Here is a 23382-nt window from a genome sequence, read left to right on the forward strand (position 1 = left end):
CATTTTTAGACACATCACTTGTCCTGAGCGTGAGACCCCCTACATGTGTGCACCCAGGCACACCATGCGGCCCAACAGCAGGAGAGAGTCACCCCCATACTCTCCCCTGTAATTCCAGCTGCCATGTCACTCCCATTGTCACCATTCTAACACCCCGTGCTGGGTCAGAAACCAAGCACCAAAGAAGAGGGGGTAGAGTCAGAGAGCTGTAGAGAGGAAGAAACACAGACGGCAGAAAGATTCAACTCTGTAGATAATCCACTTGTGGAAGGTTCACTCGAAAAGATTGTACGTTTCCCCAAATCAAAATTAAATGTGAGCTAAAGCTAAAACATGATGGAAAATAAGAGTAGAGAAGAGTGCCCTGTGGCCAAGGCTGAAGCCCAGCCCTGCTGACCTCCCAGTGAGTCTGGGCAGGCTGTGCTGGGCTCAAAGCTTCCCAGTTAACCCGCTATACAGTTCTGTGAGGGTCACAGGGTCCAGTCACTGAGGAAAATTATAACCCCTCCAGTGCTAAGATTAACAGGAGGCCACCATGGGAGCTGACAAATAGTGTCTTTGACCACTCCCTTTGCACAGATGCTGTAATGAGCTTCATGCAACCCTCCTGACCCCTGTGTGTGCTGTGACACCTTGCAACAGTAGCGCATTTTGGGGTGAAAGGAGGGAAGTTGGGGAGATGATCCTGGTCCAGCTGGATGTGGAGGTATGCTTGTCAGTAGTCAGAAAGAGGAAGCAGTGCATCTCCTCCGAGGAGCCTCCTGTTTCCGTTTGTCTTCTCTGGGCTTTGGATGAATGCTGCCTGGCAGGCGGGCACCCTGCGAAAGCCTGGTGTGCAGCTGTCTTTTGTCGCAGCGGAGAGCACGCTGTCTGTCAGAGCAGACAGCTAGGCAGGGCAGGGGAGGCTTAACGTTGTTCCGAGGGAGAGAGCGTCTAACGGGGGTGCATTCCATCCCTGCCTGAGCCAAGATGCTCCCCAGAAAAGACTTTGAATACATTTCAGTTTGACCCACACTCATACCCTCCCAGCATTCCCCAGCCCTCACGGTTCTATAGGCCCTTTGAGAACCACCTGCCTGCTGTGGTCGCCAGCTCTGCCTCCTCTTCCCCTCCAGCGCCTGGTCTCCATGAACATGCCTCTGAACAGTGACGGGACGGTCATGTTCAACGCCACCCTGTTTGCCCTGGTCAGGACAGCTCTGAGGATCAAAACAGAAGGTAAGGGTCACCTTTGGGCCACCAGGAGACCTGCTTGGAAGACCCAACAGGCCAACGAGGAGCTCAGCAGGCGCTGGGTGCTGCTGGGCCCTTCCTGTCCCATGCAGCGTTGGTGCAGGGAGACAGGGCGTGTGTGCTCCAAGTGCACAGGGACTGGGACCGCTCATGCTCCCTTTGCCTCTTGAGCAGCCTCACTGCCTCCTGCTTCCATATTTGGAGCCCTGGCTTTCCCTCGGACCCAAGCTGTTATTCTGGGCGATGCCTTGAAGCCGGTCTATCTAGTTCCAAAACCTGGAGGGGCCCAGCCTCACCACCAGCAGTGCATGGGTCTCTCAAGAGCTCAACTCCCTTTTGAAATGGAAAAGACCTGTATTGGGAAGGGGACATCATGGCAAGTGGTGGCTGTGCTGGAGGGCGTGGCCTGCTTTGTGCAGCTAAAGGTGAGGGTGGAGATGCCACCTGGGCGCCCCCTTTCAGACTGATCCCCTGATCATCCCATGGAGGGGTCCCTGCTACTGTGCGCCAAGGCGTCCCATGGGTTCATAGCCGCCATGGCTGCGGCAGGGAGTCTGCTGCCCTTAGTGGCTGTTTCTGAGCCACTGGGTGGGAAAAGCTGTGTGACAGGCACCTGTGCTGCCATTTCTCTCCAAGAGCTTGTCACCCACTGCAGCGTGTGGGCCACCGGCCCCCGCCCCGGCGTCCATTGCGGGGCCTTCTCTGACCCAGCAGCAGGGGTCATCCACTTGTAGCTGAGGTTTGAAGCCCATGGGCACAGCGATTACAGAAAACACAGATGAGGCAGAATGCGTTGTCCTTGGCCTTCTTTCATTTCAACTTCAGAATCTCGGCTGCCAGTCAGCGCCACCTTCAGTGGAGATGGAATGTATCCCAGCTCTGTCCCTAATCGCAGGCCTGTTAGTCATTTTCTCTGACACTTCTTGCATTTCTTCATTTGTAAAGCAAAGAAAAGTGAGGACCTGCGGGAATTTAGTTCAGCAAGTAGCCTGAGAGGTGCCTCCTCCCAGTAAAATTCTTCCAAGAAGCAACAGAAACATCAGAAACTAAGAGAAAAGAGAACCAACCCAGCAAGAAACGTGGTAGAATGATGAGCTAATCTTTCTTTTTTTTAAGGATTTATTTATTGGAAAGGCAGAGTTACAAAAAGGCAAAGGCCAAGAGAGAGAGGTCTTCCATCCAGAGGTTCACTCCCTAAATGGCTACAATGGCCAGAGCTGCGCCGATCTGAAGCCAGGAGTCAGGAGCTTCTCCCGGGTCTCCCACATGATTGCAGGGGCTCAAGGACTCAGGGCATCTTCTACTGCTTTCCCAGGCCATAGCAGAGAGATGGATCAATCAGGATTCGAACCAGTGACCACAAGGGATGTCGGCACTGCAGGTGGGGGCTTTATCGGCTAAGCCACAGCGCTGGTCCCTGAGCTAATCTTCAAAAAAAAAAAAAAAATAGGAAATAGGTCAACTGCTACTCCTAAACTACAAAGGAAGCAGAGGCTAAAATGCCAATACAATAGCAGTAGCCAATGCAATAATTCACTCTGAAATGAGTATAAATAGATGTACTTTAAAAACAACTAAATATACATTTAATACACACATGGTGTATTAACATAGGAGAATCATAACATAACATAACATAACAAACATAACATAGGAGAATCAGAAGGAAGTTCTTCAGTATATTAATACTGATTATTCCTGAGTGGTGGCTTGTGCCTTCTTCCTTACCAAGTTTTCTGCTATGAATATTATTGCACTTATGTTCTATGGAAACGGTTTCCCTTTCTAAGGGAAGAAGGAATAATGACTTCTGGAAGGAATATGCCGTTGAGACTTAAGGCTTGATGTCACTTCCTGAGGCAAGTTTTTGCTCCATGGCGGAGCATGAAACACTGCTATGCACAAGTCAAGATTCAGCAATGCTGGCGCTGCACCAACAGAACAAACTTCATGGCACCTGGACAGCGCCAGCTGGGACAATGCGAAGGAACTACCCAAAGGGGGTCAAACACAGATGGCTAAGCTTGAGGTGCGAATTCCCAAGACCAGGGGCCAAGTTAGCCGCATGCAAACTACAGCTGAATTGTGAGCTAAAGAAAGTCTTGTCCACACAAAGATGTCTCAGAATGTCTACCAAGAGTGAGCCCTTACCAGAAACAAGGCCTCCGAAACCTGTTAGAACCCTAGGCCGGGAGGGAAAGGCACACTCTTGGAAGTGGCCAGGAAGAACTCTGAGCAAATATCTGCCCTCAGCCCTCAGCCCTGAGGCTTTAGAGAGCTTTAGGGACTGGAGAGAGCTGAGCCTTCTGCAGGGACCTGGAGCCGTTGTCGAAGTCCGGCAGCAAGGCAGAGAGGCCTTTGTCTTGCGGCACGGAAGCAAAGTGTGTGGAGTAGAAGCATGACCTACATGTCGGTGACGTTGCACAGTCACGCAGATCCTGAGGCCTGAAATGATATGAAAGACCCTTTGGGAGGATACATCAGTTTCTTTTTTTTAAAAAAAGATTTATTTATTTATTTATTTGAAAGTCCGAGCTACACAGAGAGAGAAGGAGAATTTGGGGGGGGGGGGTGGTCTTCCATTCACTGGTTCACTCACCAATGGGCCACAATGGCCAGAGCTGCACTGATTCAAAGCCAGGAGCCAGGAGCTTCCTCTTGGTCTCCCGCATGGGTGCAGGGGCCCAAGGACTTGGGCCATCTTCCACTGCTTTCCCAGGCTATAGAAAAGAGCTGGATCAGAAGTAGAGCAGTCAGGACTCGAACCAGCGCCCATCTGGGATGCTGACATTGCAGGTGGTGGCTTTACCCACTATGCCATAGCACTAGCTCCGATACATCAGTTTCCTAGGTCTACCATCACAGGCAATCCCAACCAGGGGAGCTTAAAACTAAGAAAAGGTTATTCTTTGACCATTCAGGAGACCAGAATTCCAACATTTAGGTGTTGGTGGGGTTGGTTCTTGAGAGAGAATCTATCCTTGCTTCCCTCCTGGTATCTGATAGTTACCAGCCGTGCTTGGTGTTCCTGGGCGCATGGCAGCACCACTCCAGCCTGTGCTTCCACCACCACAGGGCCCCCTTGCCCTTGTGTCTGTGCATCTTCTTACAGGGGGCCACCCTAGGCCAGCGTGACCTCATCGTAACTAACGTGGGAAGACCCCATTTCCTACGGGGGCCACATGCTGAGGTCCAGGTAGACATGAATTTGGAGGGGAGGGAATATTATGCAACCATAATATTTCTGCATTATTTATGCAGCTCTCTGGTTGCGTGTGTCATAAATCACTAAGTACCTTAACCCCAAAGGGAACTGAATGCCTCTCTAACTGGAATGCCAAGGAGCATTCTTCCAGAGACTGTTTGTATGAGGTGCTCAGATGAGGAGTCCGGGAGCCCATCACCCCCTCTCTGCTGCCTTCCAGGCACAGAGGCAGGTTTGACCTCAGGCAGTCTTGTTCTGCACTGCCTGTCCTCTTTAACTGCAGCAACCACTGCCTCTAGTGTCCTGTGGCCACCAATGAAGCACCACACTGCTTTCCCCTGAGTGGCTCTTTGGTCCATGAGTGCAGCCATGGCGTGGCCGGGCTGTCTGCTCAGGATCACACAAGACCAAAATCAGGCTGTGGATGAGGCCGCGTTCCCTTCTGGAGGCTCTCGGGCAGTGTCTGCCCCCAGGCTCATTCAGGCTGAGGGTGAAATTCATTTCTCGCTGTTGCAGAACCAGCGTCCCCCTTCCCTGCCAGCTGCTGGCTCACAGAAACTGCCTGTCTGTCTTCTGCTGACACAGTGGGTCTTGGTTTAGGTTTCCGTCCCAGCCAGCCAAAGCCGAACTCTCCCACTGTCCCTCCGCCCCAGACTGGAGAGGACTCCCCGCTTTTAATGGGCCCATGTGATTTGGTCAGACCACCTAGATCATCTGCCTGTCGTAAGATCCTAGGCGCCATGGAACATAACCCCATCATGGCAGTGAAGTCTGTGCTACTCCCAGCTGCAGGGATTAGATGCCCTGTGGAGACTGGGGGTGGGGAGCACCTTAGAGTCCCGCCTCTTCCACGCTCTTTTGTAGCTGCAGGTTCTGAGCATTCCTCTCCCCAGCCATAACTCCCAATATCCCAGAGGCCACATGGGACAGGCACCAATGGAGCCTGTCTGTCCAGAAGAGGAAGTAGACTCAGAGAAAATGCACAGCCCCAGGACCCAGTGTCTTCGGATTTCTGCTTTTGCTGTGAGGTTTGGCCACCTCCTCCCTAGGGGAGACTGGGAGGGCAGTCTTCACTGACACAGAGGTGCGTTCACGTGTGGGGGAGACTGCCTTTCCTTGTGATCACACAGGATTCCTGTGCATCCCAGGGAGGCCCAGGAGACGTGCCGCTCCGGGGAGCCACCCTCTCTGCTCTCCTGGTGCTGGCCATTGGGGCTGATGAGAGATGTCTGGCCAGGCACTGCTGGGGCAGCGGCTCAGACCCAGGGCCACCCACAAGAGAAGCAGCATGAGATGTGTGGGACCCCAGGGGCTGGCCTCAGCAATAGGCAGGGAGGAAGGGAAAAGCAGTGCTGTTGCACAGGACACAGGAGGCAAGGAAGGTGGAAGGAAAATTGAGAGAGAGAGAGAAAGAGACGAAGGGCAAGAGGAGGGAGGGGGCCACAGGCAGCCTGGGGTAGGGTGTTGCGGAGCAAGCAGTGAGGAAAGAAGAGACACAGAAATTGGGCTTCTGGAGGGGCCACTGCCGCCATCAGTGGCCCCCTGCTTTGTGCAGAGGGATCCATCCCATCCAGGGCCCTCCATGGGCTGATGACCCTTCCTCTTTGCACCTTCCCTTCCTCAGGAAACCTGGAACAAGCCAATGAGGAGCTGCGGGCCATCATCAAGAAGATCTGGAAGCGGACCAGCATGAAGCTGCTGGACCAAGTGGTGCCCCCTGCAGGCGGTAAGTGCTTCCTGGCTGTGTGCCCTGGAGCGCTCAGCCACCCACATTCTTTCTCTGCCTTCCTCTTCGTGGGCTGTAGCATCATTAGAAATGTGGACATAGGCCCCGAGAGTCCACTAGGCTTGCAAGAGCTCTGCTTTCTCCAGACCCTTCCTGTGGGGCTCAAAGGCCCAGCTGGTTAGAAGGGACAGGGATACAGCATCCTACGCCAGCTCAGAGCCCCACTGTCACATGGGGAATCTGCTGCAGGCCTGCAGGCCATGGACAGGCACATGTGTGCAAGTCTGGCAGAAATTCCCAGGAAATCCACAAAGTATAGGCTTCCCCAAAAGCCACCAGGCTGACCGCTCTGGGGGCCTGGAAGAAGAATCCTCTGAGATCCTGCCCCTCTTGTTTGAAATTTTTTTTATTCTTCCTAGAGCAGTGTTTCTCAGCCTCATCAAGTTTGAAGCACTTTTTCGTGGCAAATTCTTTTTATGAAGATACTCCAGAATGGGAAAATGGGATAAAGAGAAAGGTTTATCTTTGTGCAAAAAATAAAAAATAAAAAACCTTTGCCTACATTTTACATATTTTCCACAAATTTGTTGAAGACCCCTTGTATTGTTACCTACTAGAACGCCAAATGAAAATCAAAGATAGCATAATATTCATACACATAGAATTTCCAAAATACTACTGTAATGCCTTAAGTCTAATGTAAAGCATTCTATAAGGAAATATTTTCAGTGCAAGCTGTATTTCAAAATATTTGTGGGATATGGAACTAAAAGGTAAGTTTACTTTGGTGCAAACCAATTTTGAAAACTGTGTGAGGGGACATAAAAAAGTTGATTAAAAAACACATGTGATGGAAATACTTGGTGTGAATTTCAAAATTGGCTTGTATCTCATGCTTTCATTTTTTTTTTTAAAGATTTATTTATGTGAAAGGCAGAATTACAGAGAGGCAAAGAGAGAGAGAGAGAGACAGACAGACAGACATGGGTCTTCCACCTGCTGGTTCACTCCCCAGATGGCTACAACGGCCGGAGCTGGGCTGATCCGAAGCCAGCGGCCAGGAGCTTCTTCCGGGTCTTCCCACATGGGTGCAGGGGCCCAAGGACATCGGCCATCTTTTATTGCTTTCCCAGGCCATCGCAGAGAGCTGGATCAGAAGTAGAGCAGCTGAGACTTGAACCAGTGCCTGTATGGATGCTGGCACTGCAGGTGGTGGCTTTTCCTGCTAAGCCACAGCGCCAGCCCCTGTGCTTTCATTTTTCCACAGATGTTTTGAAGTACCCCTCGTATATAAATGTTCAGGCACGGCTGAAATGTCAGAAGTTGTAACTAACTGATAAGCTGCTCCCATGCACCTATTTGTCATGAACCAGTTCGTGTTTAAAGGAAGTAACACAAAGCTGAGTATTGTCAGCACTTTACATTCTTAATCTGCCAGGAAGGGCTAAACAAATGTACATACGGGATGTAGATGAGTGTGCACGCATGCACACAGGCGCGGATGCAGAGTGACCATGACTGTGACAATAGTGGAGGAGGTTCAGATACCAAAAGAACACTGCCATCAGGGAAACAGTTTTTTCCAAAATGTGAACCCCTCTTGGTCAAGTTCAGACAGCAGAGTACAGTCTTCCACCAATTCACGCAGCAGTTGCCTTCCTGCAAACCTCCAGGTGTACGAAAACCATGCAGGAAATGCTCCAGGCTCATAAGTAGATGCTTAGCTCAGATCATTATGAACACGTTGCTTTCCCAGACAGGCATCTGGTACAACGCGTAGGTGCCATTAGAGGACAGAGCTGTGATGTGCTTAGGAGTACATCTGGAGCCACTGAATGCCAGGAGACCCCCAGGTCACTGGGGCCACCAGAAAGCATCCCGTCCTCTTCCGAAGCTCTCCTGAAGAGGTGATTCACCCTGCTGAGAGCCGCTTCCCAAGGGAACGCAGGAAGGGGCTGAAGCTCACACAGAGGCAAGAGTCACTTGATGCTTCGCACCCATGATTTTATTTCATTCTTGTAACATTTCTATGGCATTTTTTCAAGGGGCGTGATTTCTTAGAAGAAGCTGAGTAGCTGGCTCAAGGTGATATGGTGAGGACAGAGCAGATTCAGGAGTCAAATCCAGGTCTCAGAGAGCCTGGAACTCCACTTGCCCCACTATGCAGGTCCTTCCCCTGCCTCCCCCCCACCCCCCCGGCTACCCTGGACAGGGACCTCCAGGGCTTTCTCTCCCACACGGAAGTGAGGGGCTTGTGAGATGGGAGGCCCTTTCCTGCTGTGGACTTGGCTGGTCTTGAGGGATGGTGGGGTGCAGGAGAGCCAGGCGAGCCCCCAGATCTCACCCAGCCAGCTGTCGCCTTCACTGGAAGCTGCGACACAGCTGCTCTTGGCCAGATGTGGTCCCCATACAGCTTCCTCATGCTCTAGCTCATTCCCAAGACAGACACTGACTCTGTCACATGGAGTCTTGGGTGGCACAAAACCCATGCATCTGATTTGAAACAAAAACACAAACTCCAAGAGGAGGAAAGCCTCCCTTGCACCAAGCTCTCTCCCTCCGATCTGGAAGCATAACCTTGCTTGCAGTCAGGGCACTGGCCAGCCAGTGACTGGCACTTGAAGCTGTGGAATCAAATGAGAGCTAGCAATGGCAGGTGAGAGAGAGAGAGAGAGAGAGAGAGAGAGAGAGAGAGAGAGAAAGCATACATTTACTATTTGCATCAGTTGTTTACAGGAGGAATTTCTGGGAAAATGCTCAAGAAGCTAATTATCTGCTAAGCTATCTGCTGGAGGTGGTAGCTAAGCAGAGGGCTTTGGTGGAAGAACCCTTTCTGTTTCTGTCTGTGGGCCGTGGGCATGTACTGCCTCCCCCAAAAATCACTGTGAAAAAGTCAAAGAACACGTGGATGCCCCCTGTCTGCCTCTGACAGCCCTTCCTCTCCTCTGTCCCAGATGATGAGGTCACAGTCGGCAAGTTCTACGCTACCTTCCTGATCCAAGAGTACTTCCGGAAATTCAAGAAGCGCAAAGAGCAAGGGCTTGTGGGCAAGCCCTCCCAGAGGAATGCCCTTTCCCTGCAGGTGAGGGGCTGGGGGCTCGAGGGAGGGGTCTACACCCCAAGGAAAGTCCTGACCTCTGACAGAGTCCCAGGGTTTTCCCAGGATGCCGGGGGCCCTGCCCCTTCCGAAGAAAACTTCCTGAGAGCTCCAGGCCTCTCAGGTAGATGGGGGGGGGGGGTGATGTAACCTCTTCCCTCCTGTAGTCCCTTCACGCACACACTGCCCTGAACAGTCCTGCCTGCTCTCAGGAGTACAGCACTGATCCCTTCTGGACAGGTGAATGGACTCTGCATGGACCCATTCCCTAGTGCAGGGAAGGGGTTCAGGGAGCCATCCTCTGGTTTGCACACACAGACACACACTCTGGAGGTGCACCTGCCCCATGGAGAAGCGGCGGTGTGGGTGGCTGGGGCCAGCAGCGGCAGGTCCTGGTGCTGGGTGGTGGCGGCTGGCTGGGAAGCCTGTGGAAAGGGTTCGAGGTCCTCACGGAACCCTCTGCGTTCCAGGCTGGCCTGCGCACTCTGCACGACATCGGGCCTGAGATCCGACGGGCCATCTCCGGAGACCTGACAGCTGAGGAAGAGCTGGACAAGGCCATGAAGGAGGCTGTGTCTGCTGCCTCTGAAGATGACATCTTCAGGGTAGGTGGCCGCCACAGGCGCGCCCCTTCATTTTGCAAGGCCCTCAGCCCAGTGGCAGACTCCTCCCACCTGGCCTGGCTCAGCCCTGCCCCTTGGCTGAGCCTGGCTCCATCTCCAGCCAGGGCTCCAGGGACATGGTAGCTGGTCCTGGGTGTCACTGGCTCTTGGGGAAGGGGGAAAGAGCTGTTTTCCTAAGGACACATTTCCAAGGTGAACTTCTTCCACATAAGAAGTTGCAAAGTGATAGCTTCTGGGCCACCTTTAATCTGCAGACCCATTTTCTTGGCCATTATTCGAAAATCTGGCAAATTCAAGCAAAAATCCAGACTTTTGGCTTCTCTTGGGAAAAAAAAAACAATCAAAAGATTTTGGGCTGTGTTCCCACGTGGCAGCAGAGGCTGGAACGAAGTGGCACTGCCCTGTGAGACAGAGCGTGTATACTCCAGGTGAAGAAGCACCCCCCCCCCCAGCCCTCCTTCTCCATCGCTGGAGATGGAGGTCACCTGACAGGTGCAGTCATGAGGGCTCTGTGGGAATGCCAGAACCCCAGCGTCTGGCTCTCTGTCCTCCTCAGCACCCCTGCCTCACCCTGAAGGCGTTTGGCTTCAAGTCCTTCTATAGCAAGGGAGAATCTGCTCACCGTAATTGTAGGGAGGCCCTGCCCACGCCTGTCTCTGCAGCCCCCCAGGCCAGCCCCCGGCTGTGGATCAGCCCATGCTGCCCATGGCTCATGCTCATCCTCACTTCCATGAGCTGTCCCTCACCAGGTGGTCTCAGGGACCTGGTATCACATTACCAGTGCCCCGACAAGACCCCAGAAACCACAACTGCTGACTGCTCTGCCAGAGCCCAGAGACATTCTCAGGTCAGGGCCGCCCGCCCACTCACCCAGGACAAACACAAACAAGGAAGGAGTGCACAGGGCCGGAAAGAGAACACTGCTTCCTAATTTTCAGTGTCCCAGAATCCCCTAGGGAAAGGAAGCCATGGTGGCATTGGCGCAGGAGGTAGCTTCTGCTCCCTCGTTTCCTAGCTTCTCCCTCTGGGAGCTAGTGGGCTTTTCCTGTGGAAAGTGAGAGGTACAGTCTCCGGCCCTCAGCGCCTACCGTGCACCGTGCTGTGGAGGACAGCCACCCCACACTGTCCCCAGGACACAGCCCGGTCTTCAGGGGCTCCGCTGGGAACTCCCAGGATGGCTGTCACCCTCAACAGCTGCCCTGTGTGACTGGTTCCTGGGATGGGCAGCCAGGATGCTGTGTCTGCTCCCTTCCTCTCCATCTGCCTTGGAGGTAGGGGTAGCTGAGGGGCTTCTCCCCCCGCCCCCCCATCTTGTCTACAGAGGGCCGGTGGCCTGTTTGGCAACCATGTCAGCTACTACCAAAGTGACAGCCGGAGCGCCTTCCCCCAGACCTTCACTACGCAGCGCCCACTGCACATCAGCAAGGCTGGCAACAACCAAGGCGACACCGAGTCACCCTCCCACGAGAAGCTGGTGGACTCCACTTTCACCCCCAGCAGCTACTCGTCCACCGGCTCCAACGCCAACATCAACAATGCCAACAACACTGCCCTGGGCCGCCTCCCCCGCCCCGCCGGCTACCCCAGCACAGTCAGCACTGTGGAGGGCCACGGGTCCCCCTTGTCTCCTGCCGTCCGGGCACAGGAGGCAGCATGGAAGCTCAGCTCCAAGAGGTAAGCAGGGGGGTGGGGCACCCAGGGCTGCTGCCAGGGGCCAGGTGGAGGAGGAGCACTTAGTCCCAGGCTGGCATCCCACCCCGCAAGTTTCAATAGAGGCTGTAGCCCTGGACCCCCTGCGAGAGAGGTAGGTGCTAGGGTGCCTCCCAAGTCCTGCCCTTGGTTGAATGGGCTCAGGACGAGTTGGTCCGGCCCCTGACAATGCCTAGCATACAGGAAGTACTCACTGAACACCTGGGACAGAGGTGTGCACAGGGCACGGAAAAGCTGGCTTTGCAAGGGACGTGCAAGTGGCTGATCCTTGCCTGTCCTGGTGGCCTCCCTCCCTCTTCCAGAACCTTCAAGGCTTCATTCCTGGCCCCACATTCTCCCCCACTCACCTCTTCTTCAGGAAGGCTCCTTAAGTCCCGTGTTAGCGTGTCCGTGTAGATGAAATGACCTCCTGTGCAGGACGCTTCCTGTTCCTCAGGCGAGAGCGACTGCCAGAGAGGAGCTAGCGGGGGGAGGAGCAGAGGTTTTCCTCCCCCACGGAGACACCTGTCCATGAAACATAACACATGCAGAGCACTGAGCGCATCCTAAGTACTCACTAAACCCCAGTGCCCTCTCCCCTCACCACTTTTGGTAAAAACAACCTTCAGGGTTCTAAGAGGAGAATGCAGCCAGCACTCTGGAGTCCTGGGCCTTGTCCCTCCCGCCAGAGCTCGAGGCAGACGGTGGGGGCTCTGGCGGCAGCTTCACTGTTGCTGAAAACAGACAGTGGTCCCAAGAAGTGGTGCTGCCTGCCTGCTGCCATCCCGTGTGCTCCTCGCCACGCCCACTCCACGCGCCTTTCCTCCCGCTCCATATGGAGCCCCTGACATCTCATCTTCCCTCTGACCGTGGCGGGGGATGGTCCACGTCCGCCCCGGAGAGCTCTGCCCCAGTCTGCCCAGGTTGCTCTGTGAGCCCACGGCCAAAGTGCGAGGGGGAGGGGTACACTGGGCTCTTTCCCAGATGCCTCAGGGGGCCTGAGAGCAGAGTGGGCTCCGGCACACAGAGTAGGGAGGAAGACAGCCAAGCCCAGATGAGACGGGCAGAGCCCTGAGCCTGGAGCGAGGAAGACGCTGTTCCAGAGAGAGCGCGTCACAGTGCAAGCCCCCGCTGGGCTCGGCAGGGACTGAGGCCCACCCCCTCTGCTCAGTAGGACACAGCCCTCCGCATGAGGTGTCCTCTCTGGGCCTTCACTCCAGGGAGCCAGCGTCAGAACCAAATCTGGCAGACCACGATGCCGGGGACTTCTCAGCTGGCCAAACGTCTGAAGGCTCAGCCGTCTGCAGCACGGGGTGGGGAGAGCCCTCTCTGTGCCACTCTGTCCTGGAGAGGACAGCCCAGGGGCCCAGCCATCCTGCGAGCAGCAGCACAGGTCATTCCAACTTTACAGGAGGGGAAACTGAGGCACGGGGTAGGCTGAGTGACTTGGGCCAGAGGCTGAGTGGGTCCCTCTCCCACCAAGAGCCTCAGCCTCAATCTTGATGCTTCCATGGCTCCCCGGCTTCATCGGCAGCTGCTGGGGGAAGAGGCCGCAGCCACTGTGTGTGTGTGTGTGTGTGCACGCGTGTGCATGCCTGTGTGGCCCCTTCTTGGCTGGGAGAAAGGAAGGAGGGCTGACGGTCCCTAAGCTTTCCTCCGCCTTGGATGTTTTAGATGCCACTCCCAGGAGAGCCAGATAGCCATGGCGTGTCAGGAGGGCGCATCCCAGGACGACAACTACGACGTGAGGATCGGTGAAGATGCAGAGTGCTGCAGTGAGCCCAGCCTGCTCTCCACAGAGATGTGAGCCCTGCTGCCTCCTGGCCCAGGCGGGCCCCAGCTATAGGGAAGCAGAGATCAGAGAGCAGTCCTGCCCACTCTGCACCTGCAATCACTTTAGGGGAGGGAGAGGCCACCCCCAACACACACACAATCCCCTTTAGCTGGGTCCTTCCTCGCTATGATTCGCTCCTGGGAAAACGGCTGACCGTCTTTCCTCTTTGGCTGCAAGCAGCAGCCACAGCACGTTTTCTGTGGGACACAGCACATACATACATACATCTACAGTTAAGTGTTTCATGGAGCTACTGTTCTAATAATAAGGCTGCCCAGTGGGGGCATTTGAGATACAGTGGTTAAGATGCTGCCTGGGATGCCTGCATCCCACAGGGGAATGCCTAGGGAGCCCTGCTAGGGCGCACTGTGGGACACAGCAGGTGACGGCTCAGCACTTGGGGCCCGGCTGCCCTGTGGGAGATCCAGATTGAGTTCTGGCTCCCAGCTCTGCGCTGGCCCACCCCCAGGTGTTGCAAGCATTTGGGGAACGAATCAGCACGTGCTCTCTCTTTCTGTTTCAAATAATAGCAACAACTTTTTTAAACAGAAAAGCTGCCCAGAAGAGGGCACTGCTGGCAATCTGGAACTGAGGTCTGGATTCTTGTTGGATTGCTGGAGGCGAGCTCTGGTCCGCAGATCTGGATGCACCTGAGGTTGTGGCAGTCTGTTGTCCAGCAGAGCACAGAAAATATCAGTGTCTGCCGTGGCTGAATTGCCAACACGGATGCCTGTCTACCGTGCCTCCTTATAAGATGCACTGATGGCTATGGGTGGCATTCGGAACAGCCTAAGATGCACTGTTTGGGATGCTTTCTGGAGAGCACTTTGTGCCTTTTAGGTTTTTTTTTTTTTTTTTTTTTTTTTTTTTTTTTTTTTTTTTTTTGAGGGAAGGTGGAGGATGGATGTGTGTGGCTGCAGAGGCAGGAGTAGGACAAGGACACAGGCCCCCAGGGAGTGGCGGGAGAGGTTGAAGAGTAGCAGAGCCACCTCCTTGTCCCCTGATGTTATAAGAATCCAGCAAGTGAGGGAAACTGTGGAAAGAGCAGCAGGACCACGACTCGTGACAAATCAGTTAACCCCTGTGCCTTCATGTCCAATCAGCAGAGGGGTGAGGGGGCGAAACACCTGCTTTCTGACTCAGTGAAACACGGTGCATAGGAAGCCTGAGGTCCTCTGAGGGTCCTTAACAGATAATACTCTCCTAATTGGAATTGTGAATATATTTTCATTTTATTTGAAAGACAGGGACAGATAGGCAAAGAGATCCCCCACCCACTAGTTCACTCCCCAAATGCCTGTGACAGCCAGGAATGGGCCAGTCTGAAGTCAGGAGCCTAGAACTCAATCTGGGTCTCCCACATGGGTGGCAGGGATCTAACTATCTGAGCCATCAGGGTGCACATCAGCGAGACACTGGACTCAGAAGGGACAGGACTCAAAACCAGGCATTCTTACTTGGAGTACAGGTGTCCCAAGTGGCATTTTAATCCCTGCACCAAATGCCCACCTCTAAATTAATTTTTTAAAGATTTATTTTACTTGAAGGTCAGAGTTACAGAGAGAGGAGAGGCAGAAAGAGAGAGAGAGAGAGAGAGAGAGAGAGAGGTTTTCCATCCCCTGGTTCACTCCCCAATTGGCCGCAACAGTCGGAGCTGTGCCAACTCAAAGCCAGGAGCCAGGAGCTTCTTCTGGGTCTGCCACATGGGTGCAGGGGCCCAAGGACTTGGGCCATCTTCTACTGCTTTCCCAGGCCACAGCAGAGAGCTGGACAGGAAGTGGAGCAGCTGGGTCTCGAATTGGTATCCATATGGGATGCGGGTGCTTTAGGCCAGGGAGTTAACCTGCTGCGCCACAGCACCAGCCCCTAAATTAATATTTAGATAATGCAAATTACTGCATGGCTACATATCCTAGAAATCAGGAAAAGCGCAGGCTGCGTGCTTGGTATCCGGGAGTTCTGCTGAGTTAACTAACTACAGTCCACACTCAAGGCTGTTTTACAAACTGGTTTGGAAGCCGAGAGGATCTCAGACAAGAAAGATGGTTGGCAACTGTCTAACTAACTGCCCACAGAGTGGGGTACACACTGAGCTGCACAGGCATTCTGAGAAGGGGCGGGGCAGGGTGACTGTGATGGTTATGATCCAAGCTCAGACAGAAGCTGGGTCTACAAGAGCAGTGGTGGTTTGGATAAGAAGGAAATACAATAGGGAGGGCTTGCATGGTTGAGAAGAAAGGAGCAATGCATACAGATGATTGTAGATTCAATGAACATCTACACATCAATGCATGGAGCAGGGGTGTGCTCCGTGGTGAAGCCAGCACACCCCTGTCCACCATGTAGGGGAGCACTGGGGACAGCGTCCAGGGCCTCACCTGTGGCATGAAGGGGTGGATGCAAGCCATGCAGGCCAATGCACGAGGGGCTGTGAAGTCCATGGAGTGTGTTGCAGCCCAAGCCTTTTAATAAAACCAAGCAGACGAATGTAGACTAGCAACGTGCAGAGTGCAGGGAGTGCCGTCAGGTGCCTTTCCTTCCATTGGGTCTGTCGGGCAGGGTGCCCAAGGTATTTCTTGCTGGGTTCACCCTTGGAAGGGTTGGCGGCCACCCACCAGATACCCCTAAGGCCCCTCTCCACCTCGCTGCTGACTGGCTGCATCTTTGTCGCGAGCAGCTGCTGAAATGCACATGCAGGGGGATCTGGGGAACGGGGGCGGCGCTGGGGCTGAGGCCGAGAACAGCCTTGGTAAAGAGCGTTGGCCTTTGTGCACACAGGAACCTAGGCCACTCTGAAAGAGGCACATGGGCCTGGAATTTTCTCCAACTTTCTCACTACCTTTGTCCCAAGAGTGCCTCCTACTGCCTGAAGTCAGAAATGCAGGGCTTACCACTTGGGCAGTGGATGGACAGCCCCTTGGGCCAACATCTGTGATGTCGGCCCCCCCCAAACCTGTCCATAAGCACCCCTGGGTGGGGAAGGGTGGGCATTCCCCTCAGCAAGGGAAAAGGCAAAATGGTTTCTGGGGACGAAAGCTCTGAGTTCCAGGAGTGAGCTCCGAGAATTCTGTGTTCCAGGCTCTCCTACCAGGATGACGAAAACCGACAACTGGCGCCCCCGGAGGAGGAGAAGCGGGACATCAGGCTGTCTCCAAAGAAGGGTTTCCTGCGCTCCGCATCACTGGGTGAGCACACCCCTGGCTCTGCAGAGGGCGCTGGTGGTCACCCTGAGATGCCTGGTCAGGGACTCCGGGATGGCCCGGGGTCAAACAACATCCAGGCAGTGGGCTGGGCAGACTTCCAAAGTGAGAAGAATGATTGCAAAGACAGGGTGTGCTGGGGTGGGAGCTGGACACACGTGCTCCGCAACGCCTCAGAGACAAAGCAAGAGGCAAACAGGAAGGGTGTCTGAGCCCCAGACCCTGCTCCCACCGGGTTCGGAGCTGTCACAGCCCTGTCCTCTCTTCCTGCCCTGAGCCCCTTCTTTGGCTGGCTTTGTAGGTCGAAGGGCTTCCTTCCACCTGGAGTGTCTGAAGCGGCAGAAGAATCAAGGGGGAGACATCTCTCAGAAGACAGTCCTGCCCCTGCATCTGGTCCACCACCAGGTAGCCCATGATACTGCACTAAGCCACCACCCAACAGTCTAGGCCGTACTTAAAGGCATTCAACTGGCAATCAAAGCTTATAATCACCCTAAGACAGCCAGCTTGGTGTGGCCAAGTTGATATCACTTCAGCTCAAAGAAATCCACCGTTTTGCTTAGCCTGTGGAGCGCTGCCCATGTGTGAATGATTTCTACTGGGCTGTCCACAACACCACACATAGCCTTGTTCTTCCTTTAGGTTCCCAGGCAGCCAGGAACCCATCGGGAGCTGGGGCCGGGACAGGGGGAATGGCAGGAAGTGGGGACATCATGCTTGCTATTTTGGAAGGCGGTTTTAGCAGCTGGTTCCACCCATCTGTTCTTATCACGCTGGTGGGCAAGGCATCCTTCCTTACCTGTATCTGGCCCCTCCAGCCACCCAGTGTCGCCCCCTCCCACCACACACCACAGCAGAGCAGCAGACACTGCGGGGCCGAGTCCTGACCCAGCGGTGATGCAGGCCACGGCCCTCGGGCTGCCCAGCAGCAGCCAGGGACACAGGACGCAGACACATACATGGCTTCCTAGCAGCGCAGTGTAAGGCTTCCGCCATGGCTCAAAGACAACCCGAGCTAGGGGTTGGCAGGGTTCTATTCCTCGTCCTTGCTTTTCTTTTCTTTTTTTCCTTTTTTTCTTTTTTATAAAAGTCAGAATAACGAGTACTGGCTTGATCTAGCTCCTTGTGATGGACATCGAACTTCTTCACAGACCTTGATCCTCACCCCAACCCGCACGGCTGACTGACAGGGCATGCGTGTCCTGCATTTAACATACAGTGTAGGGTCATCGTTCACTGCAGTCTACCAAGAACAAGAGGATTCACAAGTACAGCAGATGATCCTGATTCCACTCAATTGCAGCTTTCTGAACTCACAGAAGGAAGAGATCACTTCAGGCAGACTGAGTTGTGCAGAGATGTATTTTGAGATTATGGAAACCTGGGCCAGGTCTCGATGAGCTAGGGCTCAGAGGGGGTCAGACAGATGGGGTGTGTGTTCCAGGTGGGCAGAAGTAACTGCAAGACTAGAGGCCTGCGTCCCTTGGGCCCCATCGTTCCTAGTAACTTGTGCTTCTTGTGTGTCCACAGGCATTGGCAGTGGCGGGCCTGAGTCCCCTCCTGCAGAGAAGCCATTCCCCCACCTCGCTCCCTAGGCCCTGTGCCACGCCCCCTGCCACACCGGGCAGCCGAGGCTGGCCCCCACAGCCCATCCCCACCCTGCGGCTGGAGGGGGCCGACTCCAGTGAGAAACTCAACAGCAGCTTCCCGTCCATCCACTGCGGCTCATGGTCTGGGGAGAACAGCCCCTGCAGAGGGGACAGCAGCGCCGCCCGGAGAGCCCGGCCCGTCTCCCTCACTGTGCCCAGCCAGGCTGGGGCCCAGGGGAGACAGTTCCATGGCAGCGCCAGCAGCCTGGTGGAAGCGGTATGTGAGTGTGGGCCGCGGGGCAGAGGCAGGGGAAGGGCATGTGGACTGGAGAACTGAGGAGGGGGGAGACGCTTCCGTCCCCATAGACTGAATGTCATCTCCCTGACCGCCACTTTCGGGGACACACAGAAAGTGATGGGCTCTCATGGCTTCTGTTGAGGAAGAAAGCACTGGGTAACACAGCCAGTGAACCCCGAGAAACGGGCCTCAATGTTCAGGGACCGCTCAGAACCCACACACAAACCTGGGCTGCACACACACACACACACACACACACACACACGGTGGCCAGGGAGCTCTGGAAGACTGTGGCAAATTAAACTGAGAATTTTAAAGCTTGGATGCACAGCCAGGTTGGAGCGCCATCAGTTGAGAACACGAGTGCTTCTGGCTGCCCAGTCCAGGGCATCTCATGCAGTCCTGGTGCCACATTTTAGGGGGCCTTTCACAAGCTGGTACAAACCCAGAGGAAGGTGACTCCGAGAAGGAGTGGCTTACGAAGCTGCAGTTCTCATCTCACACCCATCACGGGCACTCGGCCACAAAGGGTTACAGCCCTGGGCAGGAGGACGGGGCAGCTGGCTTAGACTGACAGGCAGGCTGATTTCAGCTCCTTTCCAATGAGCTCTGCCAGAAGGAGGGGTCTTTCCTAAAAAGTAGGAAACCTCCCACCACAGGACCTAGGTAAGCAGACAGGGCCCGCCAGGCCACCACGCTGCCTGCAGGAGGTTGGGAGTTGAACCAGGTGACTTCGAATGTCCATTCTGATTCTGCTGCTGGCCTTGTGGCCCTTGACTCATTTCACAAATTTCTGCTGGGCACCCGCCGTGTGCCGCCCGGGTGCTGGTATACAGTGCTGATACAGGGCTGCTGCCTTCCTGAGCTCTCACTGTGGTGAGGAGAAGCAGGCACTAAAACAGGCATGCAGGAAGGAGCTGTGCTCCGGAGGAAGGTTAGGTGATGAAGACGGGGAAGGGAGCAAGACCCACGAGAAGTGTGTGTGGAGCTCCACCCACTCACTTCCTCCCACACCTTGGCTTAGGAGCTGATTCTCCCAGGCTGGAGGAGCTTTGGGGGTCACCAAGGGCCCCTTCTGGGCAAAGCAGGGCCAGGTGCAGCCACGGTGTTTTGCACTTGTCATACGCCCGGATCCTCCTGCCCAGGAAGGCAGCCAGCTGACAAGGGGTGGGTGGCACAGGTTAACAGTTTCCCAAAGAGGGAGTGAACGTTTCTTGCAAAGAATAATAGGAAGGCACATGTTGGGGCCAGAGGGAAGCGAAGAGGCCAGGCTGCTGTCTGCCTCTGAAACAGCAGAGCAGGGCCCTGTGGCTCCTATGTGAGCCCAGTGTCACGTCTTTGCTGGCGGCTGCAGACACCCCACAACTTCCCTGCTCTGTCCGATGCTCCATCTCTACCTCTTTCCTGAGAGCGCCGCCCCTCCCCCAAATACACGCAGCCACACGGTATACACACATGCCTGCCTAGACGCATGGACACTCACACACATGCATGTGCACAGTGTCCACAGGCGCGCGCGCACACACACACCCCCCGCTACCTGAATCCGCCCACCCGAGCAGCTCTAACGACGCTCCCCTGTGGTTCTCCCCCATGGTTCCTCAGGTCTTGATTTCCGAAGGACTGGGGCAGTTTGCTCAAGATCCCAAGTTCATCGAGGTCACGACCCAGGAGCTGGCTGACGCCTGCGATCTGACCATAGAGGAGATGGAGAACGCGGCCGACGACATTCTCAGCGGGGGCGCCCGGCAGAGCCCCAATGGCACCCTGTTACCCTTTGTGAACCGCAGGGACCCGGGCCGGGACAGAGCGGGGCAGAACGAGCAGGACGCGAGCGGCGCATGCGCCCCAGGGTGCGGGCAGAGCGAGGAGGCCCTCGCGGACCGCAGGGCCGGCGTCAGCAGCCTGTAGGCGCCAGGGCCGGGGGTGCGGGTTTTTTATTTGTCTCAATGTTCCTAATGGGTTCGTTTCAGAAGTGCCTCACTGTTCTCGTGACCTGGAGTTAACCGGAACAGCGTCTTCATTCATTTCTGTTGGGACGAGACGCAGGCTGGGAGGTGTGGAGCCCTCTGTGTCCGCAGAGGCGAGGAGGGGGCGGCGGCCGCGGGAAGGGGAGAGACCCGCCCTCGAGCTCTGCTCCAGGCGCGCCCCGGGCGGGAAAGAGAACCTCAGCTTTCTGCGGTGGCCCTCGCTCGCCAAAAGGACCCTGAACCAAACGGGTGTCTTTCAACTTTGCTTGTAAAAAAAAAAAAATCATTTGCACATATTCTGTATGAGCCTCACTGTCTCCATAGAGCCGGGCCCTGTGGACTGGGAGAAGGGCGCAGGGCAGGACTCGCGGCGAGGACCCCAGCGCGCCCAAGAGGGGCAAAGACGCGCAGGAGGCTGCGGAGCGGGAGCGGAGAGCGGGGCAGCCTCGAAGCTCCGCGCCGCGCCCGGGGTTGTCGGGGGCGCTGCCCGGCCCACGCCCACCGCGTCGCGCTCCGCACCCGCAGCTGCTCGTGAGGGGAGGCGCGTCGCTGTGCTGCGCGGCAGCCGCGGTCGCGGGGTCCGGGCCGCCAGCGCGCAGCCTGACCAGGTGGTGCTGCGCTTCCGTCGAGCGCTGTTTTGTTTGGTGATTTGCCATGTTTTTGACAGCATGTTGCGGTTTTCAGTTTTTTTTTTTTTTAATCGTTATCATTGTTTTCCCAGGATGAGGGGAGAAAGAAGAGCGTTTATAAATTTTGCGGCTACCCATCTTCCTGCTTTCACTTTTGCATATGTAAATCTGGCTTGGTTTTATTGTATTATTTAAAGGCTGTGGGTTCCTTTTCCCATGGAGAGAGGGTTCCATAGAAGCCGCTGTGGGAGTTTTACCAGCCATTGTGTATGCCCCCAAATTTGTTACCGTTTCCTGGGGTAGTAACGGTTTTTTTCTTTTTTCTTTTTTCCTGGTTTGGTTGCGATTTATAATTTAAAGGTAATTGGCAATGCACTTGATACGGTCTTGCACATATGGGTGATTGAGTTGGGTTCTGTTTTATGCTGGGTGTTTGGTGGGTGCAGAAGAGCGGCAGCATGTCTAGGGGTGTCTGCGTGTATGCGTGCGTGGGTTGTGTGCGTGTGGATGTGCACCCACACAGCGTGCCCGGACACACAGGTGACCACGCGCTTCCTTCTGGTTTAACTGCGAGGAGGTCAGAATGTGGGGCCATTTGAAAGCAAGAACAAACCACTGTCTCTACTTCTGAAACGGGAATCAGTAACTCTGCATCTTCTGTCCCACAAGATATGCAAAAACAATGCAATAATATTCATTTTAAAAATACAATTGTGAGTTGTGTTGGCATTAACTGTATTTAAACAAAACAAATTTAAGGGAAAAAAAGAAGGCATTTTGCTTCAATATATTCCGTGTAACGTTTTATTGCATTGATAATGTTTCTGTTGAAGAAACTGTTATACTTGAATTCAGGTCAGTTTCAGTATTTTTCACATATTTTTTTAAAACTGAATTGCAATTGTGCCAAGCGAATATAATGAATTGAATTAAGTTTGTTTTTGAATTCACTTCTTGTATGTTTTGCTGCATGTAAAGTAAATAATTTTGTATTTGGAGTGTGACAAGCTTTACCTTTGAACTCAGAAGTGCTTTTCTATATTTGGCTGGGGGAAGGGAACTCTTCATTTGTGCCATGAGCAAAGGTATTGCCGATGTAAGTCTTCATTCTGCTCTGCACCAACAGGTCTGGCCATCACTGCTTTGCATATCTTGTGTTTGCCTCCATTTCCCTCAGTTCTTCCTGAATCACAAGATAAGTAGGTTCAGAACACATCTCACTTAGAGAGACCAGGGCATGGCTGATTCCACTCTTCACTCTGTCCACTGCTCTGCTTCTTGGATTTGCAACTCCCAGAGCAGCCCGTCCCCGTGTGCTACACAGTGGCATTCTGATTGGCTTCTTTGTCCCTGGGCTGGTGTCTGCACCCCTACAGAAGAGTTGGTTTCCTTTATACAGTGCCCACTGACTGAGAGCATGAAATCAAAGCCAGGCTGGATGGCCGGGAGCGGCTCCTTTGCTTTTTGACCACTGCTCTTCTCACACACAGCAGGGCCTAGAGAAAGTCACCTGGGTGAAACCTTGGTTCACCAGAAGTCACCGCGATGTGCTCACTTCTCATTGCTTCCTCCTCATGCAGCAGGACTGTCTCCAGGCCCACCCTAACTTACGTGGCAGCTGTGGAGGGGACCTGGACAGGGGGAGGAGGCATCAGGAGCTCACAGTGGAAACAGATTTAGTGGGGCTATGTCTTATGCCCATTTACATAGACTGAGGACATCATCCGATTGTTGCTATGTCCTTCAGATATATTTCAACCATGCTGGTTGAAATGTAACAGATTTGCGGGACATAGGCCTCAATGATTCACCAAGAAATTACCCACTGAATCTCTTCCATTGCCAGTGTTCTGGTAACACTTTTTGGCACATCTACAAGCAAGCTAGAAATTAAAATAGTGGACAGTCTGTTCCTCAGTAAAGATGAGCTGCATTGCCATAGACTGATTCATGGTAAAGCACAGATAATCCCAAGTTGACATAAGTTCTAGAAACAGTTTCCTCGTGGTTCTCCATGCCCAGTCCACCCACACTTTCATGATTCCTTCTCAGTGCTGTTAAGGCCTTCCAGAAGTTAAGGTTAGCTGTCGTCCTTGGCCCAATTTCCTGAAACTTCTACCACTGTGCTGTGAAGACTTTAATGACATTGGAGAGGAGGCTCTCCTGGGACATCTGGTTCCTGCTGTGCATTTGGCTCCTACCTTGGAATGTGGAATTTTGATTGACCCAACACACATACACGTTCACTCAACCTTTTCATGCTGCCTTCTCTTTCTTTAGAACTTTTCA

The 23382-nt window shown here is 54.1% G+C and overlaps 1 protein-coding gene across 32 annotated transcripts in view; it reads left to right on the top strand.

Moving 5' to 3' along the window:
- CACNA1C (calcium voltage-gated channel subunit alpha1 C) overlaps positions 1 to 21799 on the top strand; it is a 740475-nt gene extending 718676 nt beyond the window's left edge. For 31 of the 32 annotated variants that reach the window (XM_089303273.1, XM_089303272.1, XM_051849901.3 and 28 more), the window contains 10 exons: positions 1116 to 1218; positions 6063 to 6164; positions 9119 to 9246; positions 9732 to 9866; positions 11206 to 11558; positions 13248 to 13376; positions 16486 to 16592; positions 16909 to 17012; positions 18138 to 18473; positions 20100 to 21799. In XM_089303273.1, the coding sequence (XP_089159399.1) occupies positions 1116 to 1218; positions 6063 to 6164; positions 9119 to 9246; positions 9732 to 9866; positions 11206 to 11558; positions 13248 to 13376; positions 16486 to 16592; positions 16909 to 17012; positions 18138 to 18473; positions 20100 to 20405 (1803 nt within the window). In that variant the 3' untranslated portion in view covers positions 20406 to 21799. The remainder of the gene's footprint in view (positions 1 to 1115; positions 1219 to 6062; positions 6165 to 9118; positions 9247 to 9731; positions 9867 to 11205; positions 11559 to 13247; positions 13377 to 16485; positions 16593 to 16908; positions 17013 to 18137; positions 18474 to 20099) is intronic. The other variant, NM_001136522.1, reaches the window with a different exon arrangement.
- Positions 21800 to 23382: the final 1583 nt, after the last annotated feature.

Source organism: Oryctolagus cuniculus, chromosome 9, assembly GCF_051225735.1.
Source record: "Oryctolagus cuniculus isolate XC-2025 breed Fujian yellow rabbit chromosome 9, ASM5122573v1, whole genome shotgun sequence".
In the NCBI taxonomy this organism is placed as follows: domain Eukaryota; kingdom Metazoa; phylum Chordata; class Mammalia; order Lagomorpha; family Leporidae; genus Oryctolagus; species Oryctolagus cuniculus.